At 37.7% G+C, this 21,783-nt stretch overlaps 1 protein-coding gene across 1 annotated transcript in view; it reads right to left on the reverse strand.

The window, feature by feature from the left end:
* Window positions 1-10,574: 10,574 nt before the first annotated feature.
* The window catches only part of LOC106872543 (protein GUCD1), a 13,917-nt gene continuing 2,708 nt past the window's right edge, over window positions 10,575-21,783 (reverse strand). Inside the window, exons 2-9 of the mRNA XM_089344855.1 lie at window positions 21,731-21,783; window positions 20,837-20,902; window positions 20,022-20,121; window positions 19,559-19,650; window positions 18,434-18,533; window positions 15,698-15,746; window positions 14,936-15,010; window positions 10,575-13,715 (exon numbers count right to left, since the gene is read on the reverse strand). The exon at window positions 21,731-21,783 is cut by the window's right edge and continues 32 nt beyond it. Coding sequence (XP_089200981.1) covers window positions 13,624-13,715; window positions 14,936-15,010; window positions 15,698-15,746; window positions 18,434-18,533; window positions 19,559-19,650; window positions 20,022-20,121; window positions 20,837-20,902; window positions 21,731-21,783 — 627 coding nt within the window. The 3' untranslated portion in view covers window positions 10,575-13,623. The remainder of the gene's footprint in view (window positions 13,716-14,935; window positions 15,011-15,697; window positions 15,747-18,433; window positions 18,534-19,558; window positions 19,651-20,021; window positions 20,122-20,836; window positions 20,903-21,730) is intronic.

A 21,783-nucleotide genomic window follows, 5' to 3' on the forward strand; every position in this document is an offset into this window, starting at 1 on the left:
TCAAAGCAGCAGTAACGTTCCTTGTCAGTTCTACTTTCAATTCTGACAGCTAATACCATGACAGTGCCAAGATTTCGCCCGACACACTTCCCAAGGACTGGGATAAACAAAACTTGGTTTAATTATTAGTTCTTCTCTACATGGCCACCACCAGTGGCGACACATTTCTCCCATCAATTTATGCAGCCAGGAAGACCTGGTCTGCAGAAGTCAGTAAGTTGCGTCTGGAGCCAAGACTTTTTACCTCAGAAATAAGTTTGTCATCATCCGAAAAGTGGTCCCCCTTCGAAAAAGACTTAATGGTTGGAAATGGTAAGTCACGAGCGTAACGAGGATGCGGAAGAATTTCGTAGCCTCTGGGCAACCTGCAAATTGTGGACCGAAACGTTGCCTTGAAAGAAGGCTGACTCCTTTGGTCAGCATGCCATGCTGTGATTCCCAACGTGGGGCATAGTAATATTTTGGTGAGGCATGCATAGACAATGTTTAGTATACCAACAAAAGGAGCAAATGGAGAATAAATTACCAATAAAAAACAAAAAAAATTGATAATTTTGGACACCTTAGAGACATCAGATTTTTTTAGTTTTGACACTTTAGAGACATCAGTTCCTCAATTTCCCAAATTTCATTCCCAAAGATTTGATGTCTCTAAAGTGTCAAAAATTTAAAAAAAAAAAAAAAAAAAAAGCCAAGCAAGTATCGAACTCGCTCCCTATCTGCAGATTGACAGTTTTCTCTCCAGCGTCGTTACCCATACGGCCATCAAGACAACTTTGTAAATGTATGTAAAGATAAGATACTTAAAGCTATCCAAGCAAAATTGAATTATAAAAACAGCTTTAATGATCTCTTTTTTTATTTACTTTACGGGGGCCCCACGAGGTGGGGCAAGTAGATTACGATGTCTGGAGTGGGATGAAGGTTAAACATGCAGCTAAGTGATCAAGTTTGAGATCCTGGGCCCTGATATGAGAAGTATACTTTTTTATTTATTTTTCTAATTTTTCTTAATACTTCCAAAACAAAACAATTTTCCTTTTAGCAAGAATTGAACTCTAACCCCAGAGTATTCAAAGTTGATATCACTCTGGTCTTTACCCACAAGACCATCAAGACACCTACAAAATAAGACTCAATTAAAACTGAAATACTTAAAGCCTCAACAAACCATAAAGCTTCTTCATTCTTTCACCTTTCTTCTAACTTTAACATGGAATAACTTAGGGATTTCTTCTTTTTTTAAGAAGACTAAGAGAAAAAGATGTTTTATATGACACATTCTACCAGTGTTCCAAGTTTCAAAGTGTTTCGTTAATGAAAAATGTGGCCCCCGTTTTAAAAAAGATCCTTTTTATTGTTTACACTCTGCTACGGCAACACACCTGTTTCTGTCTCTTACCTTTAATTACCTGGCACAAGATAACTTCCTCCAAAGTCCCTTCTTCCTTCTCAAATGATGAATGTTTAGTGAATCCTGCTACAAATATCATTTGTTTTTCAAAAGTGGTGTCCTTCGATGTGTTGATATACGAGGAGGTGCCGGCACCTGGCCTTCTCCTGACTAGCATATATATTTATTTCATTGACAAAGATAGAATTTTGTCTTTAAAGAAGTGACAAAAGAGAGTCGCCCCTCAGAAATGCCATCAGGTACTTCCTTGTGTCCAGTATTTTCCTGAAAATCAACCAACCGTAGACGATAGCATCTGCTCGGTTGCATCACTATAAACATAATGACCGTCACTTCTGACCATTCCACCATTGATATCTACGGGAGTAAATAGTTCAAAATCATCATCGAGTCTGAATTAAAGATTTCTTCTAGAAAAGGTTCATAAAATGCAGAAATAATTCAGTTATACAGAAGTATACCTCGTAGCGAGTGAGTAATAATGAAAATGATGTCAGAAAATGGAAGTTTAGCTTCATTCTGAAACGAAAATAGTGTTTCCAGCCTAAGGTACTGGAAATAAACTTTGCAAAGTTTTTATTTGAAGCACCCTTCTCAAGGCAACCCAAGACACTTGTAGCTGTAAGGGATAAAGCCCCACGGGCAACAAAATGGAGAAAGTTAATTTATGTCTGTTGTTGGTATTAACCCTTACGTTACCAACCCGGCTGAAATCGTCACTGGCTCTAAGTAAAAATGTCTTGTTTTTATAAGTTTTGAATTAAAATCTTCTACGAAACCTTAGTCACAATTTATGTTCCTAACACTAGCTGAATGATAACGAAGTTATTTTACAAAATTCTTTGTTATATTTAAAACTAATTGAAAGAAAAATAATCAGCTTCAAATGTCCATCTGCTCAAATGTAGAGGTGTTTTTAATCCTTTCAATACCAACCCGGCTGTAACCACCTCTGGCTCTGTAGAACAAATGCCTTGTTTTCATAAGTTCTGAATTAAAATCTTCCTCCAAACCTTAGTCACAATTTATGTTCCTAACATTAGCTTAATGATAACCAAGTTATTTTACTAAATTCTTTGTTATATTTAAAACTAATTGAAAGAAACACAGAGCATCTCAACAGAAATAGGGTAACAAAAGGGTTAAGAAGAAAAATAATCAGCAGAAGACATGAGAGAAGGAGACCTCAATGTGGTCACTCTATATGCTAGAAATAACAGCCTCAATTTTCTTCAATCCACAGCCTTCCAACTGCTTCTAATGTCCATCTGCCCAAATGTAGAGGTGTTTTTAACCCATTCGTTACCAACCCGGCTGAAAACATATATATAAATAAATATATATATATATATATATAAATAAATAAAAATATATATATATATATAATTAAATGAATGTATATATATAAATAAATAAATATATATATAAATATGTGTATATAAATATATATATAAATATGTGTATATATATAGTATTATATATATAAATAAATATATATATAAATATATGTGTATATAAATATATATATATATACTCTTTTACTTGTTTCAGTCTTTTGACTGTGGCCATGCTGGAGCACCGCCTTTAGTCGAGCAAATCGACCCCAGGACTTATTCTTTGGAAACCTAGTACTTATTCTATCGGTCTCTTTTGCCGAACCGCTAAGTTACGGGGACATAAACACACCAGCATCGGTTGTCAAGCGATGTTGGGGGACAAACACAGACATACAAACACATATATATATATACATATATACGACAGGCTTCTTTCAGTTTCCGTCTACCAAATCCACTCACAAGGCTTTGGTCGGCCCGAGGCTATAGTAGAAGACACTTGCCCAAGATGCCACGCAGTGGGACTGAACCCGGGACCATGTGGTTGGTAAGCAAGCTACTTACCACACAGCCACTCCTATATATATATATATATATATATATATATATATATATATATATATATATATATATATATATATATATATATATATATATATATATATATATAAATAATATATATATAAATAAATATATATATATATAAATAAATATTTATATATATATTTATTTATTTATATATAGTTATTTATTTATATTTTTTTATTTATATATATTTTTTATTTGTATATATATATATATTTATTTATATATATTTATATATATATATATATATTTATTTATATATGGGAGAATATACAAATAATAACAACAGACGAGGACAGGTGGTGTAAGTAACAAAAGGATATATTAGTATGACGCTCGGGAATACGGAAAGTCTTTGACGTTTCGAGCTACGCTCTTCAACAGAAAGAGTACGGAGACAAGGAGAAAAAAAAATTGAATAGTGTTCATATATATATATATTTATTTATATATATTTATTAATATATATATATATTTATTTATATACATTTATATATATTTATTTATGTATATTTATTTATATATATATATATATTTATATATATTTATTTATGTATATATATATTTATTTATATATATATATATATATTTATTTATTTTTATATATATTTATTTATTTATATATATATTTGTATATTTATATATATTTACTTATTTATATATATTTATATAGTTATTTATTTATATTTTATTTATATATATTAATTTATATATATTTATATCAATAAATATATAAATATATATAAAAGACACCATTTCGAGCTTGGCCGTTTTCATGCGGGTGACACGTAAAAGCACCCACTACACTCTCTGAGTGGTTGGCGTTAGGAAGGGCATCCAGCTGTAGAAACTCTGCCAAATTAGATTGGAGCCTGGTGTTGCCGTCCGGTTTCACCAGTCCTCAGTCAAATCGTCCAACCCATGCTAGCATGGAAGGCGGACGTTAAACGATGATGATGATGATGATGATATATAAATAAAAAAATATATATATAAAGATTGTCTCTTTGCAACTGCTCAGCTACTGGGAAAGGCTGAAAGAGCTAAGTCTCTACTCCCTGGAGAGAAGGTGGGAGAGGTATGCGGTAATATATATCTGGAAGATCCTGGAAGGAATTGTGTCAAATTTTGGCATTGAAAGCTACACCAATGCCAGAACGGGACGACACTGCATAGTGCCAAAGATCCCAGCAATGCCATCGCGCTTCAGGACCAGTTACTGCAACAGCTTGGGATTCAGGGACCCACAGCTTTTTAATATTCTCCCAAAGAGCCTGAGGAATCTGCATAAAGTAGATGTAGGAGTTTTTAAATCAAAGCTGGACCTCTTCCTATCGAGAGTCCCAGATGAACCTACCTCGCGGCAGGAGGTGCAAATGAGGGTTGCTAAATCAAACTCCATTCTTCACCAAGTGCCACATATTGTAAGAGGCTCCCTGTAATAACAGTGTAGCAACATGGTGGTGCATCAGCATGGCCGCAGCTCTAAGCTGAAACTTAAAAAAAAAAAAAAATAAATAAATAAATATATTTATATATATAAATATATATATATATAATATAAATATATATATACATAAATTAATATATATATATATATATATATATATATATATATATATATAATATATATATATAAATAAATATATATGAATATAAATTAATATATATATATATATATATATATATATAAAAACAAATAATAAATGAGTATATGCATATATACGTACAGGTGTGTGCATACCTACGTCTACCTGTATATATAGGTGCATACCTGGGTACAGGACATTGCAAACAAAACGTAGACAAGAAATAATAATAACCAGAGTACATAAAACACACAAGCCACATAGAGAACTTTTTCCTTCATCAGCTACCCCCGTTTTAACACCGGCGTTTCAAAGTGTTGGAAATATATATATATATATATACATATATATATATATATATATATATATATATATATATATATATATATATATATATATATGAATATATATATATATATATATAAATATATATATATATATAAACATATATACATAAATAAATATATATATATAAATAAATAAAAATATATATATATAATTAAATGAATATATATATATATATATATATATATAAATAAATGAATGTATATAAATAGATAAATAAATATATATATCAATAAATAAATATATAAATAAATAAATATATATATATAAATATATATGTATATAATTAAATATATATATATATATAAATAAATATTATATATATAAATAAATATATATATAAATAAATATATTTATATATATATTTATTTATATATATAGTTATTTATTTATATTTTTTTATTTATATATATTTTTTATTTGTATATATATATTTATTTATATGTAAAAATTTAAGGAAATGAGTAAACGCATGTTATAACTGCATACATTATTCCGACATATGTTTCGAAGAATTACAATTTATGCGATCCATAGGAATCGTCGATGTTAAAAATGTAAACTTCTCCTCAGGGAATGTATGGGATCCATCTTAAACGTAAGACATTATGACCGAGTATAAGAACTATAGTCGGAGAAGGTTATAACGTAATTCATTTGAAAAAACCGTTGGAGATTAGGACGCTACCAGATAGTACGTTGGACAAGAAGGGAAGAAAAAAAGAAAAAAAGAGAAAGAAAATTCAGAGTGTAGACTTGGGAGAAGATAGGCTGATATAAATCTGATAAAAATTGGAAAGGAATGTTATGTAATAAAAAGGCATTATAAATGGTTTTAATTTTGTGTTTCTACAAAAATATTGAGATGAGTGTATATAATCATTTATACTTATGTGTATGCTCATATATACACACAAACAAATCCACATTTACTCCCATAAGTTCATGTATGTATATTTATATACATACCCACGTCAAAACTCACACTCAAATATACATACGAACACACACACATATAAATCATCATCATCATCATCATCGTCATTTAACGTCCGCTTTCCATGCTAGCATGGGTTGGACAATTTGACTGAGGACTGGTGAAACCGGATGGCAACACCAGGCTCCAGTCTGATTTTGCAGAGTTTCTACAGCTGGATGCCCTTCCTAACGCCAACCACTCAGAGAGTGTAGTGGGTGCTTTTACGTGTCACCTGCACGAAAACGGCCACGCTCGAAATGGTGTCTTTTATGTGCCACCCGCACAAGCCAGTCCAGGGGCACTGGCAACGATCTCGCTCGAAAATCCTACGGGAGCCAGTCAGGCGGTACTGGCAACGGCCACGCTCAAAATGGTGCATCTCATGTGCCACCCGCACAAGAGCCAGTCCAGGGTCACTGGCAACGATCTTACTTGGCTTGCCGGGTCTTCTCACGCACAGCACATTTCCAAAGGTCTCGGTCAGTAGTCATCACCTCGGTGAGGCCCAACGTACGAAGGTCTTGCCTCACCACCTCAGCCCAGGTCTTCCTGGGCCTACCTCTTCCACGGGTTCCCTCAACTGTTAGGGTGTGGCACTTTTTCACGCAGCTATCCTCGTTCATTCTCACCACATGTCCATACCAGCGCAATCGTCTCTCTTGCACACCACAACTGATGCTTCTAATGTTCAGCTTTTCTCTCAAGATACTTACACTCTGACGGGTATTCACATTGACATTACACATCCAACGGAGCATACTGGCTTCATTCCTTGCGAGCTTACGTATGTCCTCAGCAGTTACAGCCCATGTTTCACTGCCATGTAGCATGGCTGTTCGTACGCATGCGTCATACAGTCTGCCTTTTACTCTGAGTGAGAGTCCCTTTGTCGCCAGCAGGGGTAAGAGCTCTCTAAACTTTGCCCAGGCTATTCTTATTCTAGCAGCTACACTTTCAGCGCACCCACCCCCACTACTAACTTGGTCGCCCAGATAGCGGAAGCTATCGACTACCTCTAGTTTTTCACCCTGGAATGAGATAGAAGTTGTTTCCTGTTTGTTTACAGTCTTTATTGCACCTGAACATCTGCCACAAACAAAAACTAACTTCCTAGTTAACCTGCCTTTGATGTTGCTGCACCTCTTATGTGTCCATAGCTTGCACCGGGTACATCTTATAGAGTTACTACCTACTCCTTTTCTACATACTGAGCAGGGCCATCTACCTGAAGGGGTTTGTGTTTTATCTACCTTCCTACTTATTAGGATTTTGGTTTTAGCTAGGTTGACTCTAAGGCCCTTCAATTCTAGACCTTGCTTCCACACCTGAAACTTCTCCTCTAGTTCTGATAGTGACTCCGCAATTAGGGCAAGGTCATCAGCATAGAGGAGCTCCCAGGGGCAACCTGTCTTGAACTCCTCTGTGATTGCCTGGAGGACTATGATAAATAAGAGGGGGCTGCGGACGGAACCTTGGTGGACCCCTACCTCTACCCGGAATTCATTGCTGTACTCATTTCCAACCCTCACCTTACTGGCAGCATCTCTGTACATGGCTCGCACAGCTCTCACTAACCATTCTTCTATCCCAAGTTTCCTCATTGACCACCAGATAAGGGATCGGGGGACCCTGTCAAAGGCTTTCTCCATGTCAACGAAAGCCAGGTACAGAGGTTTATCCTTAGCTAGGTATTTCTCCTGCAGCTGTCTCACTAGAATTAAGGCATCAGTAGTGCTTTTACCTGGCACGAACCCAAACTGCATCTCATCTAAATTGATTCGCTCCCTAATTAGTTGGGCTATGACCCTCTCTGTAACTTTCATAACCTGATCTAACAGCTTGATGCCTCTGTAATTATTTGTATCTAAAGCGTCACCTTTACCTTTGTAGCAGTTGACTATGATGCTGCTACACCAGTCATTGGGTATGACTCCTTCGTGTATCACCTGGTTCGTAATACGGGTGACTAGGCTGTAGCCAACACTGCCAGATATTTTGAGCATCTCTGCAGTGATTCCTGATGGGCCGGGGGCTTTGCCGGTCTTCATACTCTTAATTGCTTTATCTACCCTGGTACTATCAACTCGGATAGCTGTTCCTTCTATTGGGTCGACATACGGCAGGCTCTCTTTCTCCCATTCATTCTCTTTATTAAGCAATCTATCGTAGTGGCATCTCCAGACCTCTTTCTTTGCATCCTCATTTAATGCAAGCGTACCATCATCCATGCGAACACATATCTCTCCTACACTGTCTTGCAACACGAAATATCTCGAGTCTTTGGTCCTCACGGCGCAGAACATTGGCAAATCTTTTCTTATGTGCTTCCCCTCTGGCTAAATAAACCTACATACACACATATATATATATATATATATATATATATGCATATATATCCGTATACCTATACATACACATACATATAAACACACGTACACATACATACACAAACATATAAATATACATACATACATATATACATGCATACACATATGTATACATATATACACATACAATCACACATATACACACATACCTACCTATACACAAATACACATATATGCACATCCATACTCATATATACATAAATACAAACACACACACACACACACATATACATATATATGCATCTACGCCCATAAACACACAAATACATACGCATATATATATACATAAATATATATATATATATATATATATATATATATATACATACATATACGCATATACATACATACAGATTAAAAAATATATATAAACACATATATATGTATATATATATATATATATATATATATACATATATATATGTATACACACAAACATAAACACATATATATACATATGCATTCATACATATATATACACATGCATACATATGTACACATATGTACACAAATACGTATACACACACCTACATACATAAATACATATATATATACACACCCACATATATACTCATCCATATACACACACAAACATACCTACATACATATACTCACCTATACATCCATATGCATATATATATATATATACACACACATACATATATATATATATATACACACATACATATATATACACATACATACACATACCCAGATACATATATATACTTACATATATAAAAATACCTATATATATATATATATTTATTTATATATGTATATGTATTTATATATATATATATAGTTATTTATTTATATTTTTTTTATATATATATATAAATATATATTTATATATATATATATATTCATTTATATATATATATATTTATTTAGTTATATATATTTGTATATTTATATATATATTTATTTATTCATATTTTTTTTATTATAGTTTTATTATAGTTTCATATTTATATATATCTTTTATTTGTACATATATATTTATTTATATATATATATATATATATTTATTTATTTATGTATATCTATATTTATTTATATATGTGTGTATATAGGTGCAGGCATCTAAGTGGTTCAGAAGTCTGCTTTCGAACCACATGGTTTCAGGTTCAATTCTCTTCCACTATAGTCTCAGTTTGACCAAAGTGTAAGTGAATTTCACACACAAACTAAAACTCCATTGTTTATTCATACAAACTTATATATACATGCATGTGAGTGCGTGTGCACGTATTTCTAGCATGGCCAGAGCCTTATGGCTGAAACATAAAAGAATAGGCGCATAGCTTAGTGGTTAAGGTGTTGCCGTTATGATTGCTAGATCATAAGTTCAATTCCTGGATGAGGTGGCATGTGTTCTTCAGCAAAATGTTACATTTCACTTTGCCCTGCGATCATTTCGACATTTGATGAGCAGCAAAATCAGGCACCGGTTCAGACAATGTCAATGCGATTGGCTGGAGTGAGCTTAATATAAGCCATACACATACGAAAAGATGCCTGAAAGTTCCTGTCTCTGAGTAAAAGAAAATACAGGAGGATCAGTTAATGATTTTATTCAATATATTTCCCTGTAAAAGAACTCGGAAGGTTTGGGCCTTAAAACCAGGAACTCCCCCCCCCCCCTTTGTTTTGATATTGCATGGCTGTTGTAATTAGATGTCAGGTGTTTTCAATATTTGGGGAAAAAAAACATGTCTAACCATGAGAAAATATTACCTTGCTAGGAAACAGGTTAGTGTTGTCAATAAGAAGGTATTTAGCCTTAGAAAATCTGCTTTAGTAAACTCCAGCCCTGTGCAAGCCTGGAAAAGTGGACATTAAAACAGTTATATATATAATTATAATTCATATATTCAACAAACAAAAGATGCCCAATACATACAAGATAGATTATTTAACCCTTCAATATTCAGATTACTCTGTCAAATCTTATGCTTGTTTATTCATTTTGCTTTGAATTAATCCTGGATTATCTCATAGCTTTGAGATTCTGATAATGTGATTGTTTTTAGAATATCACAGGTGTGAAAGGCCAAATCTGGCCTGTATGAACGTAAACAGGTAGAATATATCGGTTGGATTAAATGCTGAAGGGTTAAACTCACATATTGCAATGATTAAGTACAAGTTGTTTACTTAAATAAGGTTTATTTACATTGGAATAGGTCGTTTCCCATCTCGTCAGGTTATTGTTGTCATCGATTCGTTCCTAATGTCCGTTTTGACAGTACATTGTCAGTAGATGTTCACACATGCAAGTTTCTTAGCGTCATCCTGAAGCTGCTTTACTGAAATCTTTTCTTGGTATACCATTTCTTATCAACCAATCCAGTAGTCACATTTTCTCTTCTCACTTACTGCATAACCACACCTCATTTTGCAAAGCTTGTTTATCGCTTATTCATTGGTTGGTTCAACAGTTATCCTATATCTTACCAGTTGCTTATGTCATTCACATCTTACTTTGCTAAAACTGCTTTGTTTACTTCATAAACTATGTAGTTTTTGATATACTCTGTGGTGGCTTTGTCTCAAGGCTATTATTCTTTCCTGTAAATTAAATTGTTTTCTTGGTGTTGGAATTGTTTTTTCCCAGTTCTGTCATCGCTGCTGTTGCATTTGTAAATAAAAACAGAGAAACGAGACATGCAACATAAAGAACTCGTTTCTCTGTTTGTTTGTTTTCATCATTGTTCAAAAAAAAAGTTTGTTTTCTATGTTATTGATTTTTATGTTCTTGTTTCTCATTGTCTATGTTTTTTTTAATGTCCTATACCCACATCATCATTAAACGTCCGCTTTCCATGCTAGCATGGGTTGGACGATTTGACTGAGGACTGGTGAAACCGGATGGCAACACCAGGCTCCAATCTAATTTGGCAGCATGTATATATACGATAGATCGCTGACCAAACCATTCAATTTTTATTCTCCGTGCTTTTCTCCTTGTTTTCTCCGTATTCTTTCTGTTGAAGAGCGTAGCTCGAAATGTTAAAGACTTTCTGCATTCCCGAGCGTCAAACTAATACATCCTTTTGTTGTTTACACCACCTGTCCTCGTCTGTTGTTGTTTTTTTTCGTACATTCTCCTATATATACATATATATGTAGGTATGTACATATACATATGTATATATGCATATATTTATATATTATTTATATTATTATATGATCAAACGCCACACATCCTTTCGCAACTCTTCGAAACACCTGTGTTAGAATGGGGGCAGCTGATGTGTAAAGAAATTTTGATTTATTAAGTCTCTTAATGAATTCTTTATACTGAAATATAACATACATTTATATATATATATAAATGTATGTATTAGTCCTACTAGCTCACATATTTCTACTTCATCACAGTCGTCCTCCATCCTTATTTTACAATAACATAAGACAAACTTTCTTGAATGCACCATCACGCCAAATCTGTGGGTCTCTGAAAGACTGTGGTGAACATTTTACAAAGTACAATTCTTAAATTTATCAGAGGGTTTTCCGTCGAAAGGATGAATTTGGCAGATTTTAGCGGTCAGGGTGGTAAAAAGCAGTGGAGTTACTGAATGTGTTGGCTGTGTTGCGGCAGCAGTGCCATCATAAAGTGTGTCGGTGGCGGGGAGCAGTCATCATCATCATCATCATCATCATCGTTTAACGTCCGCTTTCCATGCTGGCATGGGTTGGACGATTTGACTGAGGACTGGTGAAACCGGATGGCAACACCAGGCTCCAGTCTGATTTGGCAGAGTTTCTACAGCTGGATGCCCTTCCTAACGCCAACCACTCAGAGAGTGTAGTGGGTGCTTTTACGTGTCACCCGCACGAAAACGGCCACGCTCGAAATGGTGTCTTTTATGTGCCACCCGCACAAGAGCCAGTCCAGGGGCACTGGCAACGATGTTACAGTATTTCATTTATCAGCAGTCTGAGCTATTGTAGTACTGCCGGTAGACCGTAGTGATAGTCAAACAGTAGGGCTTGTGTAGTGGTGGCACTACACTTAAATGCTCTCCGGGTGTTCGGTGATAGTGGCACCATGACAACTAGATGCAGTGTAGACAATTACAATTACAGTACAGGCGGCAGTTGTAGTAAAGCAGAGGTAAAATTGGCGTGGCAGTGTAGGTAGTAGTAGCACTAAACTTAGCTGCACTTCTAGTACCGGTAATAACTGGCAGGATTGATGTGGCAGTGTAGGTGTTAGCGTTATACAAACTTGCAGAACAGGCAGTAGTGGTGGTAATTGAAATGGTGCTGTTATGACTACAAACCCTGTTTTTTTACTCTCTCTAGTTGAAATTCTAGTTCTGGCAGTAGTTGTAGTGGAGATACAGTGGCAGTGTTAGTATTAGTGTCACCCACAAGAGGACAGCAGGCAACTGTAGTTGTGTGGGTGGAAGTGGTTGAATTGATGCTACTGTCACTACAAGCTTTCTGTTCTCTCTCTCTCTCTCTCTGCTACCCTCTCAGATCTCTTATTTCCTCTTTCCCCTTCTACCTCCTACCAACACTTTCTGTTCTCTCTCTGCTACCCTCTCTGATCTCTTAGTTCCTCTTTCCCCTTCTACCTCCTACCAATACTTCCTTTTCTGTCTCTGCTACCTTCTCTGATCTCTTAGTTCCTCTTTCCCCTTCTACCTCCCACCAACACTTTCTGTTCTCTCTCTCTCTCTCTCTCTCTCTGCTACCCTCTCAGATCTCTTATTTTCACCTCTCCCTCCCACCATGTTTATTTCCCCTTCCCTCACTCCCACTCTTTCTCTCTCAGTCTCTCTCCCTCTCTACTTCCACAATACAGTCCTTCCAGCTATCATCCTCCATCCACCACCACCACACTCACTCTTTACTTCCACCTCTCTCTCTCCTTCACTTTCTCTCACTCCCTCTCTGTCTCTACAAAGAATCTGTTGCAGCCTGGACCACCATGCTCCAACCACCTCCACCAACACCGCTAAAGTGTCTCTCAGGAAGTGTAAATGAAGAGAAGGTCTTCATCCGTGCCATAACGTTTGCGGGCCATGTTGAAGGTCTTCCAACTGCAACTGCTGACTTCATCTGGAAAGAGAAAGAAAGAGAGAGAGAGAGAGGTAGAGAAGAGACAGGGACATAGAAAAGAGGAAGAGAAAAGGGAGAGAGGTAGACAACAAAAGAGAAAGGGTCTTTGACTGTTGTTTCTAGCAATATAAGTGCTACGGCACATCCTCAGTCGCTATTAGTAATAACTGAAATTTTCCTTTTTTGGTTTAGCATTGCATCAAGCTGCCTTTGTTATTTTATATATGTGTGTATATATATATATATATATATATATATACATATGTGTGTGTGTGTATATATATATATATATATATATGTTAAATTCAAACGTAAATAAACAAACGAAGTTTGCTTTTAGAAGCGTTGAAATGTCTTTTAGAAAGTTAAAGAAGTGATTTTAAATTCTCTAACATATGAGCGCGTCTCATAAAGCAAGATTTATATATCTTAATTTGCAGAGGAATTTGTAGTGGGTAGTTTAGCTTAATCGGTCAAAGCATCGTGACATGTAATCACGGGGATGTGAGTTCGAGTCCACAGCTAGCCACCTACACTTTTCTCTGCAAAATAGGGATAGTTTATCCTGTTCAGGCTATATTATTAGCATTATTTTGTGATTGAGAATTTAAAATCACTTCTTTAATATATATATATAAATATGTGTGTGTGTGTGTGTGTGTGTGTCCACCACCATCATCATTTGACAACCGATGCTGGTGTGTTTATGTCCCCGTAACTTATCGGTTCGGCAAAAGAGACCGATAGAATAAGTCCTGGGGTCAATTTGTTTGATTAAAGGTGGTGCTGCAGCATGGCCGCACTCAAATGACTGAAACAAATAAAATACATATATATGTATATATATATATATATATATATACATATATATATATACACACACACATGTATGTATATTGATGTGTGTGTCCTTGTGCATGTGTTTACCCAATTTGACAACTGATGTTGGTTTGCTTAGCCCCCCCCCCCCCGGCACCCCCACCAATAACTTAGCAGTATGGCAAAAAGCGACCAACTGAATAAGTACCGGACCCCCCCCCCCCAAGAAAAAAAGGGATTGATTTGTTCAACTTAAACCCTTGAAGGGTTCGTGCTGCCCCAGCATGGCCACAGTCTGATGAATTAAAAAAAAAATTAAAAAATAAAATGAGAAAAGAAAGCGTAAGGTGGTGGGGGTGGGGGTGGGGCAGATGGGTTAATAAGGGTTAATCTCTACTTACCATGATTCAATGCAGGATTCTTGTAGAAGATTTGTTGTTTGATCTTGTTGTATCCACAGACGACAACAAAGTGACCTTTGTGGTGGTGGTCGTGGAAAAGAGAAAAGGAAAACTTGGCGTTAATTTGACGGTGGTGGTCATTGTCGTAGGGGTAATGGAGTTTTTACATCATGTCCCAACCCTCTAGCTAAGCTGTTGCTGTTTAACCCCTGGTCACTCCTGATCCAGCAAGCCTATGATCAAAGATGATTCAACGGTGACCATCTTGTCTTTTATTGAGGCATAGTGTATCTAGGACTACACTATCTTATGCGTCATTCCGTGTGATTGTTTAGCCCCAGGTCACTGCTGATCCAGTAGGCCTATAATCAAACATGACCCAGCCATGACCATCCAGTCTTTCAATTTGACATAGTGTATCTAGGACTACATTATCTAATGTGCCCTTCTGTGTGATTGTTTAGCCCCAGGTCACTGCTGATCCAGCAGGCCTATAATCAAACATGACCCAGCCATGACCATCCAGTCTTTCAATTTGACATAGTGTATCTAGGACTACACTATCTAATGTGCCCTTCCGTGTGATTGTTTAGCCCCAGGTCACTGCTGATCCAGCAGGCCTATAATCAAACATGACCCAGCCGTGAATATTAACAACAACAACAATGATGATGATGATGATGATGATGATGATGATGACGATGATGTAATAATTACATTAATATGACAAAGGTAACCACAGCAACATCAATGTCCACTGACCTTGGTAAGAATTGCGGCTGTCTCGGAAGCAGGTCAAATGTCCACATTTCTGATGTGAAAGAGAAATAAAAAGAATTAAAATGAGGGAAAAGAAGAAAAGAGAAAGAAGGACAAGAAATACTGAAAGGAAGGAAGGAAAAAAAGAAGTAAAGATGTGGCTGTGGGTTTAAGAAGCTTGCTTCCCAATCACATGGTTTGGGGTTCAGTTCTGCTGTATGGCACCTTGAAAAAGGGTCTTCTACTATAGCTTTAGAAAGACCAAAAGCCTTGTGAATGGATTTGCCAGATTGAAACTGAAAGAAGCCCATCATGCATATATGTATGTATGTATGTATGTATGTATGTATGTATGTATGTATCAGGGATGTGCTGCCTAGGTAGGTAGTGCTTACCTGGAATAAAATAGATCAGCAGCAACATTCACCTTTTATGGCAAAATATGCCCCTAATTCAATAAAATTACACACACACACATATGCACGAAGGGCTTCAGCAGAATTTGAACTCAGAATGTATTGTTTAGAAAGATATGTCTAGCTCACACTAAATACGAAACCAATGGTTTTTTTCTAAACTGTTGCTTTACAAGTACAAATATATATATATATACATACATCATCATCATCGTTTAACGTCCGCTTTCCATGCTAGCATGGGTTGGACGATTTGACTGAGGACTGGTGAAACCGGATGGCAACACCAGGTTCCAATCTAATTTGGCAGAGTTTCTACAGCTGGATGCCCTTCCTAACGCCAACCACTCAGAGAGTGTAGTGGGTGCTTTTACGTGTCACCCGCACGAAAACGGCCACGCTCGAAATGGTGTCTTTTATGTGCCACCCGCACAAGCCAGTCCAGGGGCACTGGCAACGATCTCGCTCGAAAATCCTACAGGAGCCAGTCAGGCGGTACTGGCAACGGCCACGCTCAAAATGGTGCATCTCATGTGCCACCCGCACAAGAACCAGTCCAGGGGCACTGGCAACGATCTTACTTGGCTTGCCGGGTCTTCTCACGCACAGCACATTTCTAAAGGTCTCGGTCAGTAGTCATCGCCTCGGTGAGGCCCAATGTACGAAGGTCTTGCCTCACCACCTCAGCCCAGGTCTTCCTGGGCCTACCTCTTCCACGGGTTCCCTCAACTGTTAGGGTGTGGTACTTTTTCACGCAGCTATCCTCGTTCATTCTCACCACATGTCCATACCAGCGCAATCGTCTCTCTTGCACACCACAACTGATGCTTCTAATGTTCAGCTTTTCTCTCAAGATACTTACACTCTGACGGGTATTCACATTGACATTACACATCCAACGGAGCATACTGGCTTCATTCCTTGCGAGCTTACGTATGTCCTCAGCAGTTACAGCCCATGTTTCACTGCCATGTAGCATGGCTGTTCGTACGCATGCGTCATACAGTCTGCCTTTTACTCTGAGTGAGAGTCCCTTTGTCGCCAGCAGGGGTAAGAGCTCTCTAAACTTTGCCCAGGCTATTCTTATTCTAGCAGCTACACTTTCAGCGCACCCACCCCCACTACTAACTTGGTCGCCCAGATAGCGGAAGCTATCGACTACCTCTAGTTTTTCACCCTGGAATGAGATAGAAGTTGTTTCCTGTTTGTTTACAGTCTTTATTGCACCTGAACATCTGCCACAAACAAAAACTAACTTGCTAGTTAACCTGCCTTTGATGTTGCTGCACCTCTTATGTGTCCATAGCTTGCACCGGGTACATCTTATAGAGTTACTACCTACTCCTTTTCTACATACTGAGCAGGGCCATCTACCTGAAGGGGTTTGTGTTTTATCTACCTTCCTACTTATTAGGATTTTGGTTTTAGCTAGGTTGACTCTAAGGCCCTTCAATTCTAGACCTTGCTTCCACACCTGAAACTTCTCCTCTAGTTCTGATAGTGACTCCGCAATTAGGGCAAGGTCATCAGCATAGAGGAGCTCCCAGGGGCAACCTGTCTTGAACTCCTCTGTGATTGCCTGGAGGACTATGATAAATAAGAGGGGGCTGAGGACGGAACCTTGGTGGACCCCTACCTCTACCCGGAATTCATTGCTGTACTCATTTCCAACCCTCACCTTACTGGCAGCATCTCTGTACATGGCTCGCACAGCTCTCACTAACCATTCTTCTATCCCAAGTTTCCTCATTGACCACCAGATAAGGGATCGGGGGACCCTGTCAAAGGCTTTCTCCATGTCAACGAAAGCCAGGTACAGAGGTTTATCCTTAGCTAGGTATTTCTCCTGCAACTGTCTCACTAGAAATAAGGCATCAGTAGTGGTTTTACCTGGCACGAACCCAAACTGCATCTCATCTAAATTGATTCGCTCCCTAATTAGTTGGGCTATGACCCTCTCTGTAACTTTCATAACCTGATCTAACAGCTTGATGCCTCTGTAATTATTTGTATCTAAAGCGTCACCTTTACCTTTGTAGCAGTTGACTATACATATATATATATATATATGTGTGTGTGTGTGTGTGTATGTATGTATTTTTGTGCCTGTCGTCCCCCCCCCCCAATCATCGCTTGACAACTGATGTTGATGTGTTTATGTCTCCGTAACTTAGCGGTTCAGCAAAAGAGACTGATAGAATAAGTACTAGGCTTACAAAGAATAAGTCCTGGGATCGATTTGTTTGACTAAAGGTGGTGCTCCAGCATGGCCATAGTCCAAGGACTAAAACAAATAAAAGAATAAAAAAAGCATGGCCCTCACCTCATAGAAAATGTTCTGTGTGAGTACAATGGAGTCGAGGAGACAGATGAGGATGTTGCCAAGACTAAGATGTTGGAGAATGGTTTGAAGTTCCACAGATCTAAGAAGAAAAAGTTAAGAGGGTGAGTTAAATATGAAGTGGAGGCCTTCATTTGTAGATGGGGGCTGACTGTTGTGAGAAAATGAATAATGATTTGTGATTGTGTCTGTTGTAAGAAAATGAATAATGATTTGTGATTGTGACTGTTGTAAGAAAATGAATAATGATTTGTGATTGTGACTGTTGTAAGAAAATGAATAATGATTTGTGATTGTGACTGTTGTAAGAAAATGAATAATGATTTGTGATTGTGACTGTTGTAAGAAAATGAATAATGATTTGTGATTGTGACTGTTGTAAGAAAATGAATAATGATTTGTGATTGTGACTGTTGTAAGAAAATGAATATTGATTTGTGATTGTGACTGTTGTAAGAAAGTGAATAATGATTTGTGATTGTGACTGTTGTAAGAAAATGAATAATGATTTGTGATTGTGACTGTTGTAAGAAAATGAATAATGATTTGTGATTGTGACTGTTGTGAGAAAATGAATAATGATTTGTGATTGTGACTGCTGTAACTATATCATCTCGTTGTTTAGCCCAAGGTCATTCTTCATCCAGCAGACCTGATCAAAGACGTTCCAGCTGTGACCATCCTGTCTTTTATTCAGACACAGTGTATCTAGGACTACATTATCTGAAATATACTTCCCTGTTGTTGTTCAGCCCCATGCTTGTCCTGATGATCAAAAGCGTTTCAGCTGAGACCATCTTGTCATTATTCCAACAGAGTGTACCTAGGACTACACTATTTAATGCTGGTGTGTTTACGTCCCCGTAACTTAGTGGTTCGGCAAAAAGAGACCGATAGAATAAGTACTAGGCTTACAAAGAATATGTCCTGGGGTCAATTTGCTCGACTAAAGGTGGTGCTCCAGCATGGCTGCAGTCAAATGACTGAAACAAGTAAAAGAGTAAAGAGAGAGTAAGTGAGGTTTGGTGACAGGGCAGGCATCCAGCTGTAGAAAATCTTTCCATGCAAGCATGGAATATTGTACGTAAAAACAATAAATGTACTCACTGTTTTGTTACTGAGACCCCATTTCTGTGCGCACTTTCAAACAATTGATTTATCTTTGCTTCGTCACTGTCAAAGTGGTTTTGGTAGAATTTCTGTAAATTAGAAGGAACCGATAAACATTTTTGATACCATATTTCTACTGAAATTCATCATCATCATCGTTTAACGTCCGCTTTCCATGCTAGCATGGGTTGGACGATTTGACTGAGGACTGGTGAAACCAGATGGCTACACCAGGCTCCAATCTGATTTGGCAGAGTTTCTACAGCTGGGTGCCCTTCCTAACGCCAACCACTCCGAGAGTGTAGTGGGTGCTTTTACGTGCCACCGGCACAAAAGCCAGTCCAGGGGCACTGGCAACGATCTCGCTCGAAAATCCTACGACGGCCAGTCAGGTGGTACTGGCAGAGGATAATTATGGTAATGATGGTGATGATGATGGTGATGAGTTCTGGGTCCTTACCTGTTCAGCATAATTTTTATCTGCTCCCAAGGTGACCGTGAAGAATTTCATGACCACCCCATGGTACTTCAGCAGGTAGGCAAGGTGGATTGTCCAGACACTGAAATAGAAAGAGGATGGCCGATATTGAAGTAGTTATTATTATATGATAGCCAGCCTTGTTAGAAATAGCAGCCAAATATCCCTTAAATCACAACCTACTTCTGTATGTATATATATACATTAGTCAACAAGGAAGACCCCTACATGGTAACTAGACTTGCTAGAAATACCAGTCAAACGTCTCATGTCTATATGCATGAGCCAATGAGGCAGACTGCTACATGGCAGCTAACTTGGTAGAAACAACAGCCAAAGCTCCCTATACACTACTAGTATAGGTATTTATGTAAATATGAGACAATGAGGGACACATCTACATGGTAACTAAAATTGCAAGAAATAGAAGCCAAATCTCCCTCAAATCACATATTACAGTCTTATATAAGTATGAACCAATGAGGAAGGCCTCTACATGGTAACTAGACCTGCTAGAAATAGCAGCCAAATTTCCTTCAAATCACACCCTTACTGTCTTATGTATGAGCCAATGAGGGAGGCCGTTACATGGTAGCTATACCTGTTAGAAATGGCAGCTAATATGTCTCAAATGGGATGGTGATTGTTGGAACAATGTATATCATAAGTCAGATTAATCAGAGTTAAATGGAATGCTAAACAACTCACTGGGGTACCATGAAATATAATGTTCTGTGGTTTACCAAACGAAGGCCTGGCCTTTTTCCCAAGCTGAAGGCGATGGGACTGTCACTCACCTCTGTCCACATTGTAGCCGTTCTAGGTCTCTATTGTAGATGCTGCTGTCATCTTTGCCCAGGTACCTGCACAAAGAAAGCGGGAGAGAATTAGAAAGTTGTTAGTAGACTTCATCATCATCATCATCATTTAACGTCTGCTTTCCATGCTAGCATGGGTTGGACGATTTGACTGAGGACTGGTGAAACCAGATGGCTGCACCAGGCTCCAATCTGATCTGGCAGAGTTTCTACAGCTGGATGACCTTCCTAACACCAACCACTCAGAGAGTGTAGTGGGTGCTTTTATGTGCATGAAGGCCAGTCAGGTGGTACTGGCAACGGCCACGCACAAAATGGTGTATTTTATGTGCCACCTGCACAGGATCTGGCCAATTTCAACATAAAATAGGTAGAATATTTGGGCCAGACAGGGCCAGTTTAAATGTTAAAGGCTTAAAATGTATCCAGTAGCAGGACCCCGGTTCAGGAGACCCATGGTTTTGATGGGTTTGGAACCAACTCCAGGCTACCCAGGTAAAGTCTGACCCTGATTAGTAGCACCCGTCAGGGTCCCAGTTGTGGATTAATTAGCATATTAGGGCTTGCCTACCTCTGCATGTGAAGACTGGATTGGGTGGTTTCTGCAGGAAAAACTTTCATGGTTCAACAGAGGGGAAAACAGCTTCAGCCCTGCATTGCAGAGTGCAGGGAGCAAGATGGGGAAAGTAAGACATTGTGGTCATCCACAGCATCCTGTCTTGACCTGGATTGAAGACAGTCATGGACAAGACAGAGAGGTCAGTGGTGAACAGCTGTTCTTCACTTTCAACAAAAATCATTATTCACTTGAGTCACTCCAATGGATGAACACATGTGGCAACAACAATTATAGCAACCACTGCTACTACTTACCGAAGTACCATAGAACAACAGGCCAGTCCACAGTCCCAGCTGTACTTCTGTGA

Source organism: Octopus bimaculoides, chromosome 28 (genome assembly GCF_046866305.1).
Source record: "Octopus bimaculoides isolate indiv1 chromosome 28, ASM4686630v1, whole genome shotgun sequence".
In the NCBI taxonomy this organism is placed as follows: Eukaryota; Metazoa; Mollusca; class Cephalopoda; order Octopoda; family Octopodidae; genus Octopus; species Octopus bimaculoides.